At 37.8% G+C, this 20,361-nt stretch overlaps 1 protein-coding gene across 2 annotated transcripts in view; it reads right to left on the minus strand.

The window, feature by feature from the left end:
* Positions 1-16,722, minus strand: part of adgrd1 (adhesion G protein-coupled receptor D1) — a 161,368-nt gene extending 144,646 nt beyond the window's left edge. Inside the window, exons 1-9 of one of the 2 annotated variants that reach the window (XM_039772047.1) lie at positions 16,228-16,722; positions 16,078-16,114; positions 13,984-14,100; positions 13,077-13,172; positions 10,901-11,026; positions 9,949-10,125; positions 8,069-8,326; positions 3,087-3,154; positions 1,330-1,485 (exon numbers count right to left, since the gene is read on the minus strand). In XM_039772047.1, the coding sequence (XP_039627981.1) occupies positions 1,330-1,485; positions 3,087-3,154; positions 8,069-8,326; positions 9,949-10,125; positions 10,901-11,026; positions 13,077-13,172; positions 13,984-14,100; positions 16,078-16,114; positions 16,228-16,293 (1,101 nt within the window). In that variant the 5' untranslated portion in view covers positions 16,294-16,722. The remainder of the gene's footprint in view (positions 1-1,329; positions 1,486-3,086; positions 3,155-8,068; positions 8,327-9,948; positions 10,126-10,900; positions 11,027-13,076; positions 13,173-13,983; positions 14,101-16,077; positions 16,115-16,227) is intronic. The other variant, XM_039772048.1, reaches the window with a different exon arrangement.
* Positions 16,723-20,361: the final 3,639 nt, after the last annotated feature.

Below are 20,361 nucleotides of genomic sequence, written 5' to 3' on the forward strand. Positions count from 1 at the left end.
CAGATTTAAGCTGAAACATAGTGGTGAACTACTTCAGTCCGAAAGAGATCAAAAGCAGCACAATGCCTGAACAAACTGATCAGAAAAGTCTGCTGCATCACAGGTCGAACGCTGGACACACTTGAAGCTGTTGAGGAAAAGAGGATGATGGAAAAATTAGATGCCATCATGAAGAAAATCCTCTCCATCCCCTCCAGGAGGCGCTCTACTGGAGCACTTTTAGCCACAGGCTCATTCAACCAAGGTGCACTTAGAAGCACCTCTGAGGGGTCTTTTCTGCCAACTGTGATCAGACAATTCAATGCTTCCACCTAATGTACTCATTAAGTTTATTTCTATTTACTAATTTTTTATTTATTGATTGATTGATTGATTGATTGTCTATATTTGTCCTGTGAGCCTGTATCTTTGATTTTTATGTTTCTGCTGCTGTATGCATCTAAATTTCCCCATGTGATTAATAAAGTTTATCTAATCTAATCCTACGAAAACTTATATAGTTTTGTAGCTTGTACATTCACCACAAAACATAAAAAATGGGAAACAACAATGTGCTTTAATTAGGTTAGGAGTCAAATTAAAAAAGATGTTGCTTGAAACAAAAACCTGCAGGCGTTATGGGATCATCGGGACTGAGTTTGAAAAACACGGTTCTCTATATTCTGATCTTTCTCCTTTGTCCAATGTGACATGCAGATTTGGTTAATTGACAGTTCTTATACGAGTGGCTCTGTGCAAATGTAAGTCTAAGTCTGAATGTGTGTGAAGTGTGAAACTGGTGTCCTGCCCACAGCTGTTTCCTGCCCTGGGGAAAGTGCTGCCAGAATAAGCTCCAGCTCTGTGTGCTCTTTGTTAAGCAGGTTTGAGAAAGTTGTTGTTTGTGACAACAGTTTCAGGTCAAGTGATAGTGATACATGGATGGGTATGAAGTAAGTTTGAGGGGCAAGTGAAGGATCATAGTCATAAACTGACCAAGTAAGGTTCTGGACCACAGTGATTTTAGGGACCAGTGAAATTGTTAATAATTGAGTCCTTGATTCAAGATTAAGTGAAGGCTGAAGTGCATTCACTACCTCTAGCAGGAACTTTATTAGACAGCTGAAAGTCATGACTGGAAATGGCCAATGCTAGGCAACAAAGTGCATCACACACAAAGAACAAGGATATGAATTGACTCCCACTTATCCCTTTTCCACAACGATAGTGGAGCAGTTTACCATTGTCAAAATATGCTGTCCAGGTCCAAGAGACAATGACACACAACTGTAATTAAGAGTCACCAAACCACCAACCCACCACAAACTGTAACAAAGAACGCCAAACTCTAACCTCTGTTAGGTTGGAAGCTGTCTCCAGTGGTATAGTTTTGTTTGGCAGCTTAACTGAAACAGATTCCAGGAAACCGACCACTGGTTCATGATATCGGAAGTTTTGAATTTCCACTGTCAAATTTGTGATTATGGGATGATAGGCATCTGTCGACATCTGTAAGTAGAGTGGAATACAAATAAACAAATAAATGATTGCTCACAAATAAATCATGTCATTCCAGCCATTCCTTTTCTTTACCTGCTTATTCCACTATAGTGTACTTGAGCTTTTCCCACCATGGTATATGAGGCAGACGTAACTCTAGACTGGATGCCAGTCCATTACAGGACACACTAACTAAGCCCACCCATACACTTTCACTCTCTTTACAAATTATTTTACTGTAGAGTTCCCAGTCAACCAAGCTGACACATTTTTGGAGAATGGGTGCAAAACCTGAGTAAGCAGAGAAAATCCAGATGTAAAAACGGACAATTACTGAACGTGGACTTGAACACACGTTATTGGTGTTCTTAATGAGCAGTGCCAGCTACTGTATACTGCCGAGACACCTACAATAACAGAATAAGTTTTATCATTAACATATATTTTCAATATCATTCATCAAAGTCTCAGTTTTTTTATTTGGTTTTTTTTTGTTTTTTCAAGGGCAATCCGAAATACAATAAGCGGTTTCTATACCCACATGTTAATAATGACTCATAAAATCTATAAACTAGAGATACCTGATAGAGAGATGATTACAACCTCTACACAGACATTACACTCATAAATTATGTATTAATTTTTTAAGAATGCTTTGATTGTGTGAGGAATTGGCTTCTGCTTTTTCCTGCATCCTGTGGAGCTGGGATTGGCTTTGGCAACTCCACAACATGGATCTGGATAAGCAGATAAAACATTTTATTAGCACTCTGAATGACTAAAACAACTGTGAAACACTTAAATTCTATATTCACTTTTGAAGTCTTCTTAAAATAATGTGATTTCCTTTGCAAGTGTATTTTTATGTATCTAATATTTTAAAAGATGCTTTTATGGGAAAAAGTACCTAAGTACTAAACTTGCCTGAATGAAATAAATTGTACGGTATTATAATTTAATGCTTCATTTGGCCATAAGCATCTTGCATAAAAGTAGACTATGAGCTGAAAGGTCAAAGGTGTTGTATAATAATAAAGACAAAGAGTTTACCATTAAAATTTGAATTTATTATTTAATTACACAATGAACATATGTGACTTGTCAGTTTCTGTTACTTGTTTATCAACATATCCTGAAGCCACTTTCTCTCTTCTTGAAGCTAAGTGCCATTTCTTTGTTATAAGTTCACCTTTAAAGACATGCTGGAGAATTAAAGCTACCCAAATAAATTATAGACCTCTCACAAAGCAAAGTGACTACTAGATAAGTGCAGGTGGTGAGACATGCATCCTGACTCTCAGCGCCAGTGACGTGAGGTCTTTGCTTGGACCAGTCACACTCTGTGTGGAGTTTACACATTCTCTGTGTTTATATGACTGCTCTGTTTTTGCTGTGCTTTCCTCCCAAAACCCAAATTTGTGCCTAGTAGGTTAATTGGTGACTCAAGGTTGGCCTAGTGTAAGGGGTTTTGAGCAGAAGTGTGGATTGCCATTCCTGTTCGTGTTCTGCCTTGAAGCACCAGTTCCTTTATAATCCACCAATGAAAGAAGTGGGTTCAGAAAGTCAACTGTTAAATGGATATATAAACAAATTTTGTTGTTTAAGCATACCAATAGATCCAGTGGCGCACTTGTAGAGTTTGCAAACGATGATGAGGTAGCTATAGTTACAGGAATGCCTAAAAGAGAAAAAAACAGTTTGTTAGCTCAGATCCTAACGCAAAGCAATAACACTATCAGCAGGTTAGGTAGTCTTGTAACATGTGGTGCTCTCAATACCATGATGAGACTTGCCATTTCATGAGAAATCTGGAATAACGTTTGGGTGACTTTTTAAGATGGATCTTAAGTCAGTGTGGCATACTTACAGGTAAAGATGTACGCTGAACTAGTTTAACAAGGTTCAGGCATTCATCTTGTTACAAGTGACTTCAATTATTTTAGCCAAATGTCCAATAAGCCATTTGAGCTAGGAGAATTCTTGCTTGCTTCTGATAAGCAAGAACTTGAGTTCTGTGATATGAGGAAAGGATAAAGTAACTGCTTAGTACCAATAGTACATAATATCCATAACTCAATGGATCACACCTCACTTTTCAAGGGCATTACTTCGCTATGGATGGTGAATGTTAGTGCAGAAAGTGTTAATAGTGCTCAGATTATATGTAACATTTCTCTTGTTAGAGTCTTTATAAGCAATTAGACCTTAAGTGAATGTTACTTCAGGTCATGACGGAGGTTTGCATGTCTCAGAATTTTGGATCCACAGATGGAGAATAACTGAAGATGAGAGCCTTGCAAACTAAACAATCAAGTACTTTGAACTGGTATACAGGAGTTGAGCCTTCCCTGTTACCTGATGGCTGCTGACATCAGCTCTTGTCATTGTACATGGTCACCATCTAGACAATGAGTACACACAGAATGGACACACTTGTAGAGATCTGATATTCTTAAGTTTAATGGCCATTAGAGGTCAGTAACTACAGGCCAGTAACATTATTTCCATCTCAATTTTGACAAATTTTCAATGTATCCTAAACGCTATATAATTAACTCAAACCAAATCACTATCCACTAAGAATTTTCTGATTTTTTCCATTTACTCCACTTTGTCCCCTGGGGACAAATAAAGTCCTATCTATCTATCTATCTATCTATCTATCTATCTATCTATCTATCTATCTATCTATCTATCTATCTATCTATCTATCTATCTATCTGTTTCAGCCTGATGCAAAGTACAGTCTTGAAGACACAAAAGTGCACATCTTTTAATTTATTTTGAATGTAGTTATTCAATGCTAATATCTACATTCACATTTTAATGCAATGGGGATCGTTTCTGATAAAATGGCAAGAGGACACAATATGTAGAAGTGGATGTGCTGTCAAACTGGGCACTTGGAACTGATATGACAGGTAATTTGCCTTCATGAACAAATGTATCTTAAAATAACCTTACATTCTTTTTGTGGTGCCATAGTTTCTGTTAAGAACTTATTATGATTAATGGGATAAATGTAATTAAACCATCCATAATGGTTGATGAATTGCAGCAGGAAAATCTGTATAATCTTGGATCTGCAGATACTCACTAAGAGAGCGTTACTTTCCCCTATAGTATGAAAGACTTGAAGCGAAAAAATTTCTGTCAAGTTAAAAAGGCTATTATGACTTGACGTGATCCATTAATCCTTTCCACCAGATATTGGTGTACGCCTCATGATATGTTTTAACAAAAGCCAGCCTGCCTTATTTCCACATGTTTGTATCTCCAGCACCAGGATACTGCCTCTATAGTCATCGTTCACAGTCTCACTTTACAGCCCTGGGTTTTTAAAATGTCATAAAATAGTGATTATTGCATGATATTACTAAATTCAACATGAGGTAATATGTCTTTATGAGTCAATTGTTTTGCTCTTTATTTCCAAAAAGTCATATGGGACATAGAAAAAAGGAGCAAATGAGATGAACAAACCTTGACTACTAATTTTGTATAAAGCAGTAACCAGCAATCATGCAATGTTCTGTCACAGAACCAAAAATGACAAATGTCTGAGAAGAACTTCTTCAACATCGTGCCTTGCAGTTTGGATGTTCACAAAAAAAATGTGCTTAAATTTCACAGAAGGCTTTAAAACAGATGTGAACCAATAATATGGTGCTTGTATAGAAGATGTAGAAAAATGACAGAAAAAATTATGTGTATTGCTAAAATAAAGAATATATGATTAAATGTCATTTGTTAGTTTTCAGAAATTACTTTTTATGTTACACAGCTACAGTAAATGAGAGCCAATCCTGACAGCATAAGATTCAAGCTAGGAACCAATCCTGAATGGAACATCATTCCATCACTGGATGTTCCCACATTAAGTCCATTTCAGAGCCACCATTTAATGTTTGACTTTCACCAATATTGGAATTTGTGTGCTCAGAAAAGTCCACTATAATACTGGTAAGGACGTGTTAGCTTCATGCAGACAGTGAACATGTCAGGAGTCAAATACAAGTCCCCTGAGTCATGAGGTTACCTAACTGGCCATTGTATACCCTCAAGATGGCAATTTATAATGATGGAGTTAAATTAGTTTTTGAGGACCTAACTTTAGTAGGCCTATCTTATATTTTAGCAACACATCTAGAATGACAAAATTAAGAAAACACCAAGTTGCAAGTGCAATATTAAACAGTATATTTTTAATGGGGCGGCACGGTGACGCAGTGGGTAGCGCTGCTGCCTCGCAGTTAGGAGACTCAGGTTCACTTCCCGGGTCCTCCCTGCATGGAGTTTGCATGTCCTCCCCATGTCTGCATGGGTTTCCTCCGGGTACTCCGGTTTCCTCCCACAGTCCAAAGACATGTGCCCTGTGTTGGCTGGGATTGGCTCCAGCAGACCCCCGTGACCCTGTGTTCGGATTCAATGGGTTGGAAAATGGATGGATGGATATTTTCAATGATAAATTAAGTAAGATCAGAAAGGTCAAGTTGCTTACCTAGAGTCATGATTCCTTCCTGCTAAATTCTTTTTACATTTGACTGTTTCTCTCTATGCACTTTTATTCCCTCTGCACTCTCAAAATCTCACCGGTCAACATCATAATGATTTCCTGCTTGACTTTAGCAGCTTAAACTGTTTTGGACGGGATCATGCCTTCCTCTGAAAATTTTTTCTCCAGAATACTACAGGGAAGCTGCATCTTATATAGCACTTTTTTGCATAAGTTTAGAGCCCCCTTTTTACACAAAATAAATCTAGATGGGCCACTGAGACTACATTAGGCGTTGTGGAATGATTTATAATTGAACTCCTCATGGCTCCTGGCCAGGTTACAACTGATCATGCACCACTAGAATGCCTAATACATCACTGTGAGTAATGTTTTAAATGGTTATGGAGACAGACAGTGATATGTTGCTCTATTTACATATTTACACATTGATTTAGCTTGCAGTTATTCACACGTATCAAAAAATGTTCTAACTTGTGCTGGGAGTAGGAAATGCTATATGAGCTGTGAGACAAGAACTCTTCTCACGTACACGTCTGCTGGAGCCAAACCCAGCCAACACAGGGCACAAGGCAGGAACCAATCCTGGGCAGGGTGCCAACCCACCGCAGCGTATATAGAATTGTATAGTTAATTGGAGTAATATTTTGTAGGCTGATAGAATTATTTTTATTGTTATCTTTATATATAATACATTACCGTGGCTGTTCATTTGTCTGTCCAGGATTTTAAATCATCTGTAGCTCGCAAACCGTTTGACCTATTGACTTGAATTTTGGTCCACACATATACTAAGTGACATCTACTATCTGTTTTCGGGGTGATGATTGACCTCCAAGGCTATTCCTCTTTTTTTTTTATTTTATTGTAGAATGTATTGCATGCATGCGGGTGCTGTTCTCATCCCTACCACCTTTGCCGTCACTTCCCTTACCTCTTCATATCTTAAATCATTCTTGAGGCAGATTGAAGACTTAAGTGGCAGCTTAAGTGAAGAATTAAAGAAAACGTAATAAGCAATTGCAGCAGAAACACTGACTTAATCAGTTTTAACGTGAAAAGATGCCGATGAAAGAAGAGAAGAAGCGGGCCGCTAGGGTGGAGAAAAGAAGATCTGGTCAGGAAGCAGCAAGAGCATCAACCTCTGAGCAAATGAATGCTAAACATACAGAGAAAGAGAATGAAAACTAGAAATGGTCAAGTCAAGTGTATTCACTGCACGTTATCATGCTTTACGCTGTTACCGGTTTGAAAATAATACTGAAGTATGATGATAAAAAATAGTAACCACCAAGCACAGCTTCTTGCTTGTTCAGTCATGAAATGTCTGTCTATCTAAACTACTTAACATCTGAGTGCTGCCTTATGAGAAAACATTGAGCTATCCACCCTTTCTGGCTATTCTCCAAACCATGTCAACTGGACACAGCAAAAGATCCAAGACCTCAGCAACTGACAAGAAATATGCTCACTGTTTTTCACCAAAGCCATTTAAGTCTCACTTCCACTAGTCTTGACTCTTGTCCAGTGTCCGTAATATTCTATAAACAGAGATGGTAATGACAACTGCACTCAGATTGAACAGCTACGGTATTTAATTTTCAGTTTTGCTCCCTTGCCATCATGAAGCACAGAGAAAGTCCAAACTGCACAGACTAGACAGACAGTGACCAGATAAAGAACTAAAGTTAGATGCTTGGGCTTGTGAAGTGCCAATTCTCATCCACTGTGCTGCCCATTTTTAAAATATGTAGAAATGTGAACTCAACAGAAATGTCAATAAATATCATAATGGCATCTACTATATAAAGCTGTCTTTAAAATTAAACATATCTTCTGGCTGGATCTCACCGGATCTGACCCAGATGAGTTCTTTAAAAGTCATGAAAATCATGGACCATGCAAAAGGGTGTTGCTGTGGCTTGCAGTGTTCCACCATATATAAATAGCAGCCTCCAAAGCAACAATGTGTGTCGTTTCACTCAAAAAAAAAGACTTTCAGAGCAATTTTAACTAAGACATGTCTAACCAGTGTCAGAGCTATCTTGGTATATTAGCTTCAATATACATGCATACCTGTTGCTGCCTTATAATACAGCTCAATTTCCTCTGGTGTCAAGGCTCGTTCCCAAATTATGAACTCATCAAATGAACCAGTAACAAAGTGACCATAGTAATGGCTGTTGTCTTCTTGGTTGGCTTGGTTTGCACAAGAGTTCATATAGTTCTCTGATACTTTCCCAGTAGTGTCATTGGCAGTACTGGTAGCATTAATGAAAACTTTCAAGCCGCCGTTTTGTGTCCATGTGAACAGAATGTTTGTCCAGTAGGAATCTAGGAAGAAAAGACATCGTATGAGTTCAAGTTGCACTGACTGAATGCACTTTAATGGAGGAAAAAGTAGAGACTTTGTAGCTAATATGAACCTCATTTTTCATTGTATTCTTTTTTTACATTAAAACAGCATGAGGAAAACTATATATAATAAACAAGAGGCATGGATGTCTTTTAGCCCACATACTTTTAAGTGGATTTGACCTCTGATCTCATGAAGTCAAAATTAATAAATGCTGCTCTGCAGTACAGATTGTTTTGGGTGTTGTAGAAGCCAAGATACAGCCGGTTCTTATCAAATGTCAAGTTACCGCAGAGAGGAAATAAATGTGGAGTGAGTTTTCAGGAATTTAATTTGGCTTGTGCCTAAGGTTCTACCCTTTCATCTCCCTACAATCCTGAAAATACTGATGTGCCTGAAGGAATATGTAAAATAAACAAGAAGCAAAGTATGAGGGATATGAAAGATAAAGTCTTGATTGCGTACCTTAAAAATTAAAGACAAGGTCTAAGACCTTGTGGACTGTGTTACCTCAAAAAGTCACACAGCTGTACCAAATAACCCTGGTGATACCCCGTCTAGGAGTGTGTGTCCCATAGAACCTTAGGTAAAAAGGGACATATTTAGATTTCAGCTCCAAAAGCACGATTAATAGCATCTCCAAGTACAAAACATAATATATGTAATATATGAACAGTGAACACTGGGCCCAAAATCTTCACTTCTTAAATTATTTCTCCTAGAGTAATGAATTTAGGACTGTGCTACACACAGGCATTTAATTATAACAACGGTTGTTAAAATGAGCACAATTCTTTTAAGATGCCGAGTGGAGATTTTCAGAAAAACTTGCAGACAAAAAAAGAACTGATTTGAAAAGGCAACAATAAAATTCCACAACAAAATGCTACACTGTAGAATTAATATATAATAAAGCCAATGATCCATAACGTCAAGACAGCAGTGCGATAGGTGATGCTGTCTTCCAGCTCTGGGGCCCTACGTTCAGTTGACCGTGTGAAGTAATGAGTAGCTTTAAGTGAATTTGTTTTAAAGTGGATTACAGTTCCTTGACCCTATAAGTATTAGCAAGGCCACTGATAATTAAATAAAAGGATTTCTCCAAGCCATTTTGGGTACAAAGAGAGAAAAACTCAACATGAGAAATTCTAAAAATAGTGTTTATCCAATATAAATAGATTGTTATTGCAACAGGCACCGTATTCCACTTGGGATTTTGGCAATAGCCATGTACATGAAGCCAATGTATTTTTATGTCTTTGAAGTTATTAGACCTGGCAATATGCTTGTATTTCTTTTGTAACTAATTACTGTAGTCCAAGGAACACTTAGCGGTCATGGAATATATCAGAGTATTTAGCCTTTTTAGTCTAATGGATCACTAAATACTTCTTGTTATACCTCACCGCTATCACCCATATTCTTGAAAAACAATGCATAACTTTATGATCAAAAATCAATTAAAAATCATATGTGCAAAACAGGAGAGTTAAAGAGTGTAAAGACCCCCGTGTTAGACTGCATTCACTGCATTTTGTCCTACTATTAGTCATAAAGTAAGGGCTGTCAATGAGTCTTGAATGTTAGAAATAAGCCAAACCTGAAGGACTGAACTGCGCTCTCCAAATATGGGTTTTCTGATGAGTGAAGAATTCCACGTCACCATCTGGGCCACCAATACAGACAGAAAAACTGCTGGATATTATTTTACCCACAGAGGGCTGTTTAGAGGTGGATGGTGATTCTTGTTTTTTCCAGAAAAAGGAAAACGTCACACCTGAAAGGAAAGTAAAATGTAGGCCATAACTGCATTAATATGCCTTTTTGACTGACCTTTGTAACTCTCCCTTTCCTCAGCACCTGCATAAAATAACATAAATGAAGTGAGAAAACACTGTGAAAGGGAGCAGGCATTCTAATCAGCTGTGCAATATTTGCGTCTTTTCTTGCTCAGTTGTGAAGAAAACTGCAACACTTGATTATTGGAGAGGTGATTGCTTAAAGCTGTGGAGTGAAAGTCTATTCAGTCCAATGTTTTAAAATTAAAAGCAGTTCTTTTGTGATATTCTCTTTATGTAATCACATTTGGTTTCAGGGCATTTTAATGATATCTTGTTTATCTTCCATTCTCGGATCTTGCCTAACGTTTTCTTATTTACGTCAGTTCCTAGTGGTAATTGCACTGCACTGTCTGTCTGACTGACAAGAATGGCACACACAAGATGTGACCCTCCAAACATTAGCAGATGCTGGGGGCTGAGCCTCATTGGCTGTCATAAGAGTTAAGGAAACACAGATGAATGGTATACCTGTAGCCTTTTACAGGAAACAGAACTCGGCATGGATGTAGGTTAGATATTAGCATTTCATTGTTTTTACAGTTTGGTCACGTAATCAAATCAAGTTAATAAAATGTGCCAGGACTGAGACAAACAAATATGTACCTGTCACTGCTGCATGCATATATTTGTTCTCCAATTCTTAAATTTCTCCTGCTGTCCATAGAGCTGCTTACAGTAACTCAATTGAAAGCCAAGTGAAAAATGATTTACCTTCTGGTGAACAGAATGCCAGATCACTGATGCAAGAATTTTTGCTGTTCCCAAAGTGCAAAAACTTCTCTCCGTCATCGCTGTTGACATAAATTCCTTGGCTAATGATTTCTGCAACAATGTCTACTGTGGAATGAAAAGATAAAAGAAATGATTCTGCTCTGCTCACTCTTATCTGATGCTGCTTATTTATTTCAGAAGAGAAACAGAAGAAACAATAATGCACAGGAATGTATATCAATCATATTCATGTCTGCGTTCTTAAGTTACATTATAAAACTGCTGTGTGAATCGCTAAGGACGCTGTAAGACAATTTCTTTTCCTACATTGCAAAGGTAGTAAAAAATAAAAATTGACAGGGTTACTGTCTCTAAATGCATAGTGTAGATGATTTCCCACAAAAGTAGCAAAGTGGGGGAGCAGAATCCATTTGGGCCATAAAGCTTACTAACTTCAGTAGTCACAAAATATTCTGTTTCTGTCTCATTCCAGAAACGAGGCCACTATTTATGGATTTTACCACAAACCCCACTGGATCTGATGTCTCCTGTTGTAACCACGAAATACAAATGGTGAACAACACAGAATAGGATGACACTAAAGTGACGGCGTCCCTTGGTCTACTAGTATTTATTATTACATACAGTACAGGTAAACATTTTCTCGTACATTAAATCAAAAATAGACATATTTACTATTTAGTTGTGTTGTTTTTACTAAACCTGATCATTCAAAAATATTTTTGCATAGTTAGCATAATAGTTTTTGCTTCTTTTTCATACCTCCAGGTAAATAGATTAGATTTTTAATGAAATACGGATTTTCACAGAATGCTCTCACTTTCACTGTAAATGAATGTTAGCTACCGCCTTTCATTAGCTTAGTCTATGTTTCCTTAATTTACATTTTTCAGAACTGTAAAAGCAAACATGATATAAAACTTTACATTTTAGTCTATTTCTTTCTTTGTGTGTAAGCAATTATTACAGGATGTTGTATTTTCTGTTACTAGTTAATGTTTAAATCTGACCTTGCACTTTTTCTCTGACAAACACTGTGTAAAAATAAATTCACTAGTGTCCAATCGCTTTCCAAAGCACAAGGCCAAATGGAGTCATACCATCTTCCATCAACAGCGAACAAGACACAGAAGCCACCCCAGATAAGGCATGGGTCCACCAGAGGTAAAACTCAAACAGAGTTACAGCAACACTTTTGCCAAGGCAGGTTGCACACACCTCACCACTTGTCTTGTTTGTGAAGACCAAGCGACGGAGAAAAATTGTAACCACAGAAATAACATGTAGAAACCAGAGAGAACATGTAGTCAGACCTGCAGGAAGTCAGGGATGTGACATCATTATCCTTTGTGTCATTCTAGTGCCTACACCAGACAGCCTTTTGGGCCATCCAGTCCAGAGTTTGACATCTACATTTTTCAAAGTTCTTCAGATTAGAGCATCTCTAAGGGGAAATTATCTGCAGGAAATATTGTAATAAAGGATAACACCAAGTGTCAAGTCACTGTGAGCTGTCTTCATATCCACTAAGTGTGTGCAGTGGACAGCAGCACTATGAGATTTTGAGGACAGCTAATAGCACTGTTTCAAGGCAAATCTGAAAATGTGAGACCGATGGCTGGGCGACACAGGGATGTAGTCATAAAATCACAAATCAGTCAAAAAAAAAGTCACGGTTAATTAACAAAGGCAATATCAAAAATGCAATAGAAAAAAAAATACAAAAACAGGCAAGGAGGGGAAGAGAAGTTGCAGACATATTTGCTCGTGTACATATCTTTTTCACATTGCTGAAAAATATTTGCACCTCATTGTAAAGTATAGAAGTTATAGATGGAATTTATACAGGTAGAGAGAATGTGTTAACCATTTAAAAAAAGGATGGAGGAACAAATTTGATTTACAATATACAAGTAGTAAAGAGAAAAATGAACCAAAGGGAGTACACCGGAGAGGGATTTATCTGTATCATTAAAAAAATAAAAAGCGATAGGAAATTCTCTTTTACTGCCGTCCCTTTCTCTGTATTCCACTACAGGCCCTTAAATGTTGGATTTCAATGATCCACTTCACTCATGACTTCTGTTCCTGTTAAAGCTGCAAACAGGAAAACAAGAGACATTTCAAACAGCAAATGAAACAACTGAATTCTCACCTACGGTTGCAGAAAGGTTAGTGTAGGCAGAGTCATTGGCATATACAGAGGTAGAGTTATGTGAGGAGAGCACAGTGTAGTTGTGGATTCTGAGAGCTGGGTGGAACAAAAACAAGGAAATCAATGAAAAACACACAACAATAACATTAAATGAGTGCTACAGGATGCACATGTAATGACAATTAAAAAATGGACAAAGGCAAAGGAGAAAGAATACAAACATTTCACTTGGAATTGACAAAAAACATTTGTGCAGCATTCAATAATACCTTCGGGCAACAATATTAAAAGAGGCAAGACTATCATGGCTATCAGTGACAGAAGCTAAAGAAATTGGATACTTACCCCATAACATGCAGTTTGTTTTGTGTTCTTTTGTTTGCTCTAAGAAGCACAATGTTTTGAAAATGCTAACTTGAAAAATTATTCAGTTATTTGCCCAAAAAGTGTGAGTTTGAGTGTGCTTGTGAATGCCCTCCCAAAAACGTGTGTCCATTCCTGAGATAGCTTCTACCTTGTACCTAAAATAGTCATGAACAAGGGCCCTAAAGTAGAAAACATAGTTTTTCAAATAACAGAACAGACACATTTTGAACATTTTAATTCTGTGCCCTACTCCAAAGAATGTTGCTTTATGGAGTTCCTAACAAAAACCTGAAAACCAATTAAGTTTAGCCATCTACAGTAGTGTTATGTGTCTAGAACAAAACGGTACATTTGTGGGAAATATTGAACACTGCACATCTATGAGCCACACATAGACAAGAACAGCTTTATTGGTTAGTGTACATATGATATTGAAGGAAATGAAACAAGCATGAAGAGCAGGCCAAGTGCATAACAAGAAACCCTGAACTGAAAAGAGATTTAATTGGCACCAAGAGGTAACATCTACTATTTCACGTACATATATTTTTTCCATTAACAAGAGCTGTTCGATTTCCAATCGTGTGCAGTTGTTCTTTAGATCCATCTTGAAAATCCAAGGGCCAGTAGTGTGAGGCAGAGACAAACACATTAAAACCTGTAAATAAGGAATATAAAATCTTTAGAATGTGTCCTCGCTGTTCTGTGCCCCACTCTCACATCCAAATAATGAGACGGCACTTTCCTCTGGTTAGAAACAGTCATACGAATAAAATGCTCAGTGCTTCATTCAAGAATGCACAAATTGGTCACCTCCCCTGGGGTATACAGTTTCTGTAATAATCCGAAGAGAAAATGACACTGAATTTCATTATTGTTAACTAAATCAGTATTCTGAGCAGGGCATTGATTTGCAATCTGCACCTTACATGCTGCATTATGTTATTTTACACAAAGATCCGGTCACATCATAATAAGAGGTTACATATTTAGGTGCTAAGTGGCAGTTCTGAATAAGAATTAATTACAAACTTGTATCAACTCTTGTCTGAAGCAGCTTTACAGACAATAAACGATTCCTGCAGTTTTTTCCCCCTACAGCCCTACATATTAAAATAAAATATTACAAAAACCTACAGTGATATAGCTTTCATGGACCACCATCACCTTGAATATTTCTTTAAGTTATACACTGATATCCACTGCAAAGAAAAAACATCCCAAATTAATGTATACATTGTAAATATCTAGTCCCCTTGCCCCAAAATGGCTTAAACAGATTTGAGGACTGTGTGGTATGGTACAGATAATTGAAAGATATGAGAGATGGAGCACAGAGAGCAAAAAACATGGAAAGGAAAAAAGCTGCAAAAAATTGTAAAAGTTCGAAGTTGTCATTTGCAGAATTACTCTTTACATTTTAAGTAATTAATTAGAATTTTTCATTTTGTTCCGAGTTTAGCCTGCCTAATTATGGCGTCTCTCGTCAACATTAAACTTTAATGTTCTTCAGTAAATCTTGTTTTTCCTCACTTAGCAGAATATAATTGCTCATTTTAGAGGTGCTTTGTTTTCTCATTATAAAATATTGCTCAAATACTATACACTTTTTATTATTATTATTATTATTAGTTGTAGTAGTAGTAGTAAGTAGTTAAATGTTACAATTTTCTGCATATTCAGAAGTCTTTTCCAGTTACAGCTTGCATATTGATATACCCTTGCGACATTATTGTTATGTTTCCGAATTATTTTTCAGGGTGATTTATACACAAACTCTTATAGAAATGAATTTCGCGACCTGTTCTGTAATTTTTAGCCTTGAATGGTGATGATGATGATGATGATGATGATAACAATAATGATGACGATAATGACTAGAAGCAGTGGTGTGCGCTTTCGGTGCAGACCTCATTTTCACGTATTTAGAACGTGAATAGTGAAGACGGCGAGGATTAAGTTTAAGAGAAATATATGCTGTGTATCTGTACAATACTGTAGTATGTTAGTAGAAGAGAAGGAATTTCTATTAATTCTCGGATAACTGTTAATGGTTTAACGCATTGAATCACCTGAGATCATCGATGATCCGTTTCCAAAATGTAAATCGATCTATTGGGTTTGTTCGGAAACTCTCATGTCTGCCTGAAATCAATCGCGCCACCTTTTATTATAAAACGACTTCTAAACTTTTTTATTCTTATTTTTTTTTTCCTGTCCATCGGTGTCCACTACACATTGCGTCCTCTCTGGTGTCCAGCGTGAGGGCGATTCACTCAGTTCACTTTTTGTGAATTTGAAGTTCAGTTGGGGACTTTCACTTACGCACAAATTATTGAATGTCTTGATATATTTTAATGATGAGGTGTATGTACGGTATAACATCAGGTACTGAACTCGGAAATATCTATCATTCCAAGGCTTTTTTGCAAGTTTGCGCCTCCGCTACATTGCCGAGTTTCTCCTTTCTTCGTAGAAAATAAAAAAAACGTCAGCGGCTGCTCCCGGACTGTAGTTTTATAATGTTTTTATTTGACAGATGATTCGTGTATTTGTTGCCCTCTGCGCACCCAGATCCCATTGTAAAGCCTATTTTGAGTCTAGCAGTTAACGGGTCGGTCATCGTGAGTTTTACCTGGGTGATCCAATGAAGGAGAATTTATACAATGAACCTAAAATAAAAAGAAAAGAGATAATTACTGTACGGTATATGTAAATACTGTAGAAAGGGGGTATATGGTCACAGTGAGCCTTAAACAGTCTTGACAGAGCCACACCGATTTACCTGAAAGCGCGTGCGTATTAAAGCCAGGACTGCAGTAAGCGACAAGAAGCGTCCAGGTTTTTCCATCGTGCCCACGGAAAGAGGTCAGCATGCACACACATTAGACTTTGTGAACTTCTAGACTCGCCCAGTGTACTAACGACATTGTGTCCGTTTTCTGTACATCAGTTGTCGCCGAAATTCTCCAAGTCACACAAAGTAAAGTTAACGCCGCAATGAGCTGTGCCCAGTGCAATAAATTCCGCCGGGCGTTAAGAGTTAAAACAAAATGTTAAGTGATCCTTGTTCTTTCCAAAGTAATGTTACGAATAATCCAAAAGAAATGTTTACAAAATCGACGGTTTGATCGGTGTCTTCACGTTTTCACCAGTATTTAATCCACAAGTCGTAAAAATTGCGTCCAAGAGTGAACAGGCGCCCCAGTCCGGGCGGCTCCACTTTGTCCGCCAAATACAGCGTTACGGCTTCAATTGAAAGCACTAAAGATTGCAGTGCAGCTGTTTGCCGAGCTTCGTCCGTGTGTGTGTGTGTGTGTGCGTGTGTTGGGAGGGGTTTGAAAGGGAGGGACGGACACTGGCTGGTGGGGTTTCTGTGTCTGTCTGTCTGAGGCTATATGGACGTTGTTTCTAGTGGGTCCTCTTGTGATCTTTATTTCCAAAGCGGCTCCCCAATCATCAGAAGCGGAACTTTATAAAGAGTAATAATACTAATACATAAAGGTCTATGTAAATATTAATGCATGCACAGATAAGGGTCTTATCACTATTGGTGATACAAAGTGCCCAAAATACAAGACGTGATAAACATTCTCAATACGTTGTCTACTTTATGTTATTACACATGTAAAATTGTTGTGTTTTATTAAAGATAAATTGCATTTTTGCATGGGCATGTGTCTTTTTGACGTCTGATACATTGGGGCAACATTACCGATCAGTGGTGTGGAGTTTCTCTCTGTGTTAGGTTGGTTTTGCCTCGGGGTACTCAATTTTTTCTCCCACAGTCCATAAATTTGATTAAATGGTAACAGAGTGAGTGTACGTGTGGGGGCTCAGTGATTAACTGGCGTACAGTCCGGAGCTTTTTGCAGCCGTGCACTTAGTGCTGCATGGACAGGCGCCAATTCACGCGAAACGCGCAGGATAAAGCGGATTTGCCCCTGTCTCCTCCTACATTCGGAAGACATGCAGGTTAGACAGACTAATGATTGACATGGGTGGATGGTATGTAGTACATTTTTATATACTGGATCCGTCCATCCTGTCTCCCCATGGTAGTACCATGGCCATAGTTTTGGAGTTGTAAAACAACCAAACCCCTGGGCCACTTGGCACTCCGTCGGCCTCCTCTTGTTCCATATTTTGGCCATCTCAAAACAGATTTACATAGTAGAAGTTCAGTATTACCTTTGTCATATTCAAGCATACTTGTAGGGATGATCACATGAAAAATCAAACTAAACCTGCATAAGGGAAGCACTCCAGCTTCTTCTCAATGCCAAAAGCAGAACAGGCAGATCGTTTAGCTGGTGTGTTAAACTGAACCCGAAGCCTTCTCTGTAAGCCCAGACCTTGTGTCCAGGGTCAGCTCTTCCCAAGACGCACTGGTCCTTCTTTTCATGTCCATGATGTTCTCGAGGCCGATCTTACACAGCAGAGGTTTGTTCACCGATTGCTGCAGTTAACTGTGCTGCCGCCTAGTGGTTTTTACATGCAGCTGCACAACGTACAATCCCACGTTTGCATGAAGTTGTATCTTGAGTGATCAGACTTTGTAGGATATTTACATAATAACATTGCTTATTTATCATATATATTTTCTATGATGATATTTTACATATAAAAGAATATGCGCAGCAGAGCAATTTAATGGTATTGAAGATATTCTACTGATTTCTAACTTACAGCGTCCCAATTATATTCACAGTGGCTTATTATATGCTGGTCATTAAACATAAACAATCTGCATTTTATTGGATATGTTTTTTTTCTGCATTGGTGTTGCTTTTATTATATTATAATGATGAATATATATTTATATATTCAGACATACATTTTCACACCCTCTTTGTATGGTTCTCATTTCCTGGTAGTATCAGGCACAATGCAGGAATCATTACTGGTCAGCACACCATTCTGTCACAGGGCATTCCTGTACACACTCCTAAAATTTGGTATTTCCAGTTAAATGAACCTGAATGTCACTGTCAGAAAAAAAAAAAGTTATCTAAAGGAAACCCCAGACAGACACAAGCAGAAGGTATAAAATACATCCAAATAGTGACCAGCCAAGGGTTCAAGCTAATAGCACCCCTGTAAGGCAACACTTGTAATTCTGGAGCCATCATGTTGCCCTTTAGTTTTGTAGATAGAAAGGAAAAAAAAAAAAAAACACTTCCGCTCATTAAACTGCAACCTGGTGGTTCAGAAATAAAAAATACGCTGCCCATCACCTGGTCTGTAAGTCTGTACATTTAAACACTCCTCCCAGAGCCAATTGACAAAGGAATAAAAGTCCATTTCAAATCAGCAAAATAAAATAAAAAATAATGTAATACATAGTGAATTACAAACTCTGAAGTGTTTGGTTAGTAAAGGGGCAGATTGGCAGTATGTGAAAAAAATATGACAGCCTCATGATCAGCAGAGAACAGTTCAACCTGCTGGATAGCTGATTGAAACCCAAGAGAGTCTGCATCATTCATGGCTGAAGGTTGTTCATTTTGGGTAACTGCTAAAAAACTGATTGATTCATTAGTTCCATTTTTCATACATTCATTTTGCACTGATGTCCAACATTTTGGCTGGTATTTGGCATTATGTGATGTAAAAGCTAAATCATATTTATTTTAAATTATCTTTGATGAATTTTGTGTTTTGTTTTAAGTAAATGAAAATAATAATACTGTACAGCATCAATTATCCATCCATCCATTATCCAACCCGCTATATCCTAACTACAGGGTCACGGGGGTCTGCTGGAGCCAATCCCAGCCAACACAGGGTGCATGGCAGGGCGCCAGCCCACCGCAGAACATAAATTATTTTTATTTGAAATGCTTAAATAATTTTTAAACAACATATGTGTGTATTTGAGGTTATACTGTCTGTCTTCTACCCAAATACTCCATAGAGCTATTCTGTTAGTTGTTGTTATTTGTGCTTGATTTCTTTGTAAAAATGTTCTGCTTTTATGATTGGTTATTCTTTTCAAGTAATAATATGAGATGGAGGGCCATTGTTCTTGTCTACGCGGAGTTTGCATGTTCTCTCAGTGTCTGTGTGGTTTCTCCTTTGGGTTGTCTACCAATGTGTAGGTTTAGTTACTGGGTGATTTCCAATCTAAAGAGTGGCTGTGTGCATGAGTGGGAGATGTGATGGACTGGCATCTTCTCCAAGGTTGTTTCCAGCCTTCCCTCCAGTCATGCCAAGACAGCATTCTAATTTGGGTTAAGGGGTTATGCAATGAGAAGATCAGACTGTCTGCCACATTGCCACCGGGTGGTCTACATGCAGTGATTCTCGAAGAGGCTCTATTACAATGTTTTTAGTAAGAGAGAACACTGAGCATACGCACACATTATTAGATAAGGAATTTGGAGATGTGTTATATAAGATGGTCTGATTATTTTTTCTTATGTGAATTACGTTCATTTTTATTTATATTTTACATGACAGAAAACAGTTAGTTTTTATATCACATTAGAGGATGAATCATCATCATCATTATTACATCATGAATTGTGTTTAAAATGGAAACCTTAAGTACTTTAATGTACAACCCCTATGTAGCCCTCCTGATCAAAGTGGTAAACTTCAGTCATTGCTGAGCAGTCCTGACTTTTAGTCTATTGTAATTGGAATGACATCAATCTTCTATGCCATAAACTCGACCATTATAAATGGAGTTGTGCACAATTTGTACCAGTCAGGTGCCATCACTCTAGGGCTACAAGATTCACCAACCAGCCAAGCTACAGGTGCACGTCTGAGTAACACTGGAATTTGTGTTAGATCAAGCTGTACCAGAATGAAATCCAGGTTACCAACTCACGGGACCCACAGAAGAAGAAAAGCCATTAACCCATTGCAATATAAATTAACCTTTGGTGCTTTAGCAGGAATTCAGATGAAT

Source organism: Polypterus senegalus, chromosome 12, assembly GCF_016835505.1.
Source record: "Polypterus senegalus isolate Bchr_013 chromosome 12, ASM1683550v1, whole genome shotgun sequence".
NCBI lineage: Eukaryota > Metazoa > Chordata > Cladistia > Polypteriformes > Polypteridae > Polypterus > Polypterus senegalus.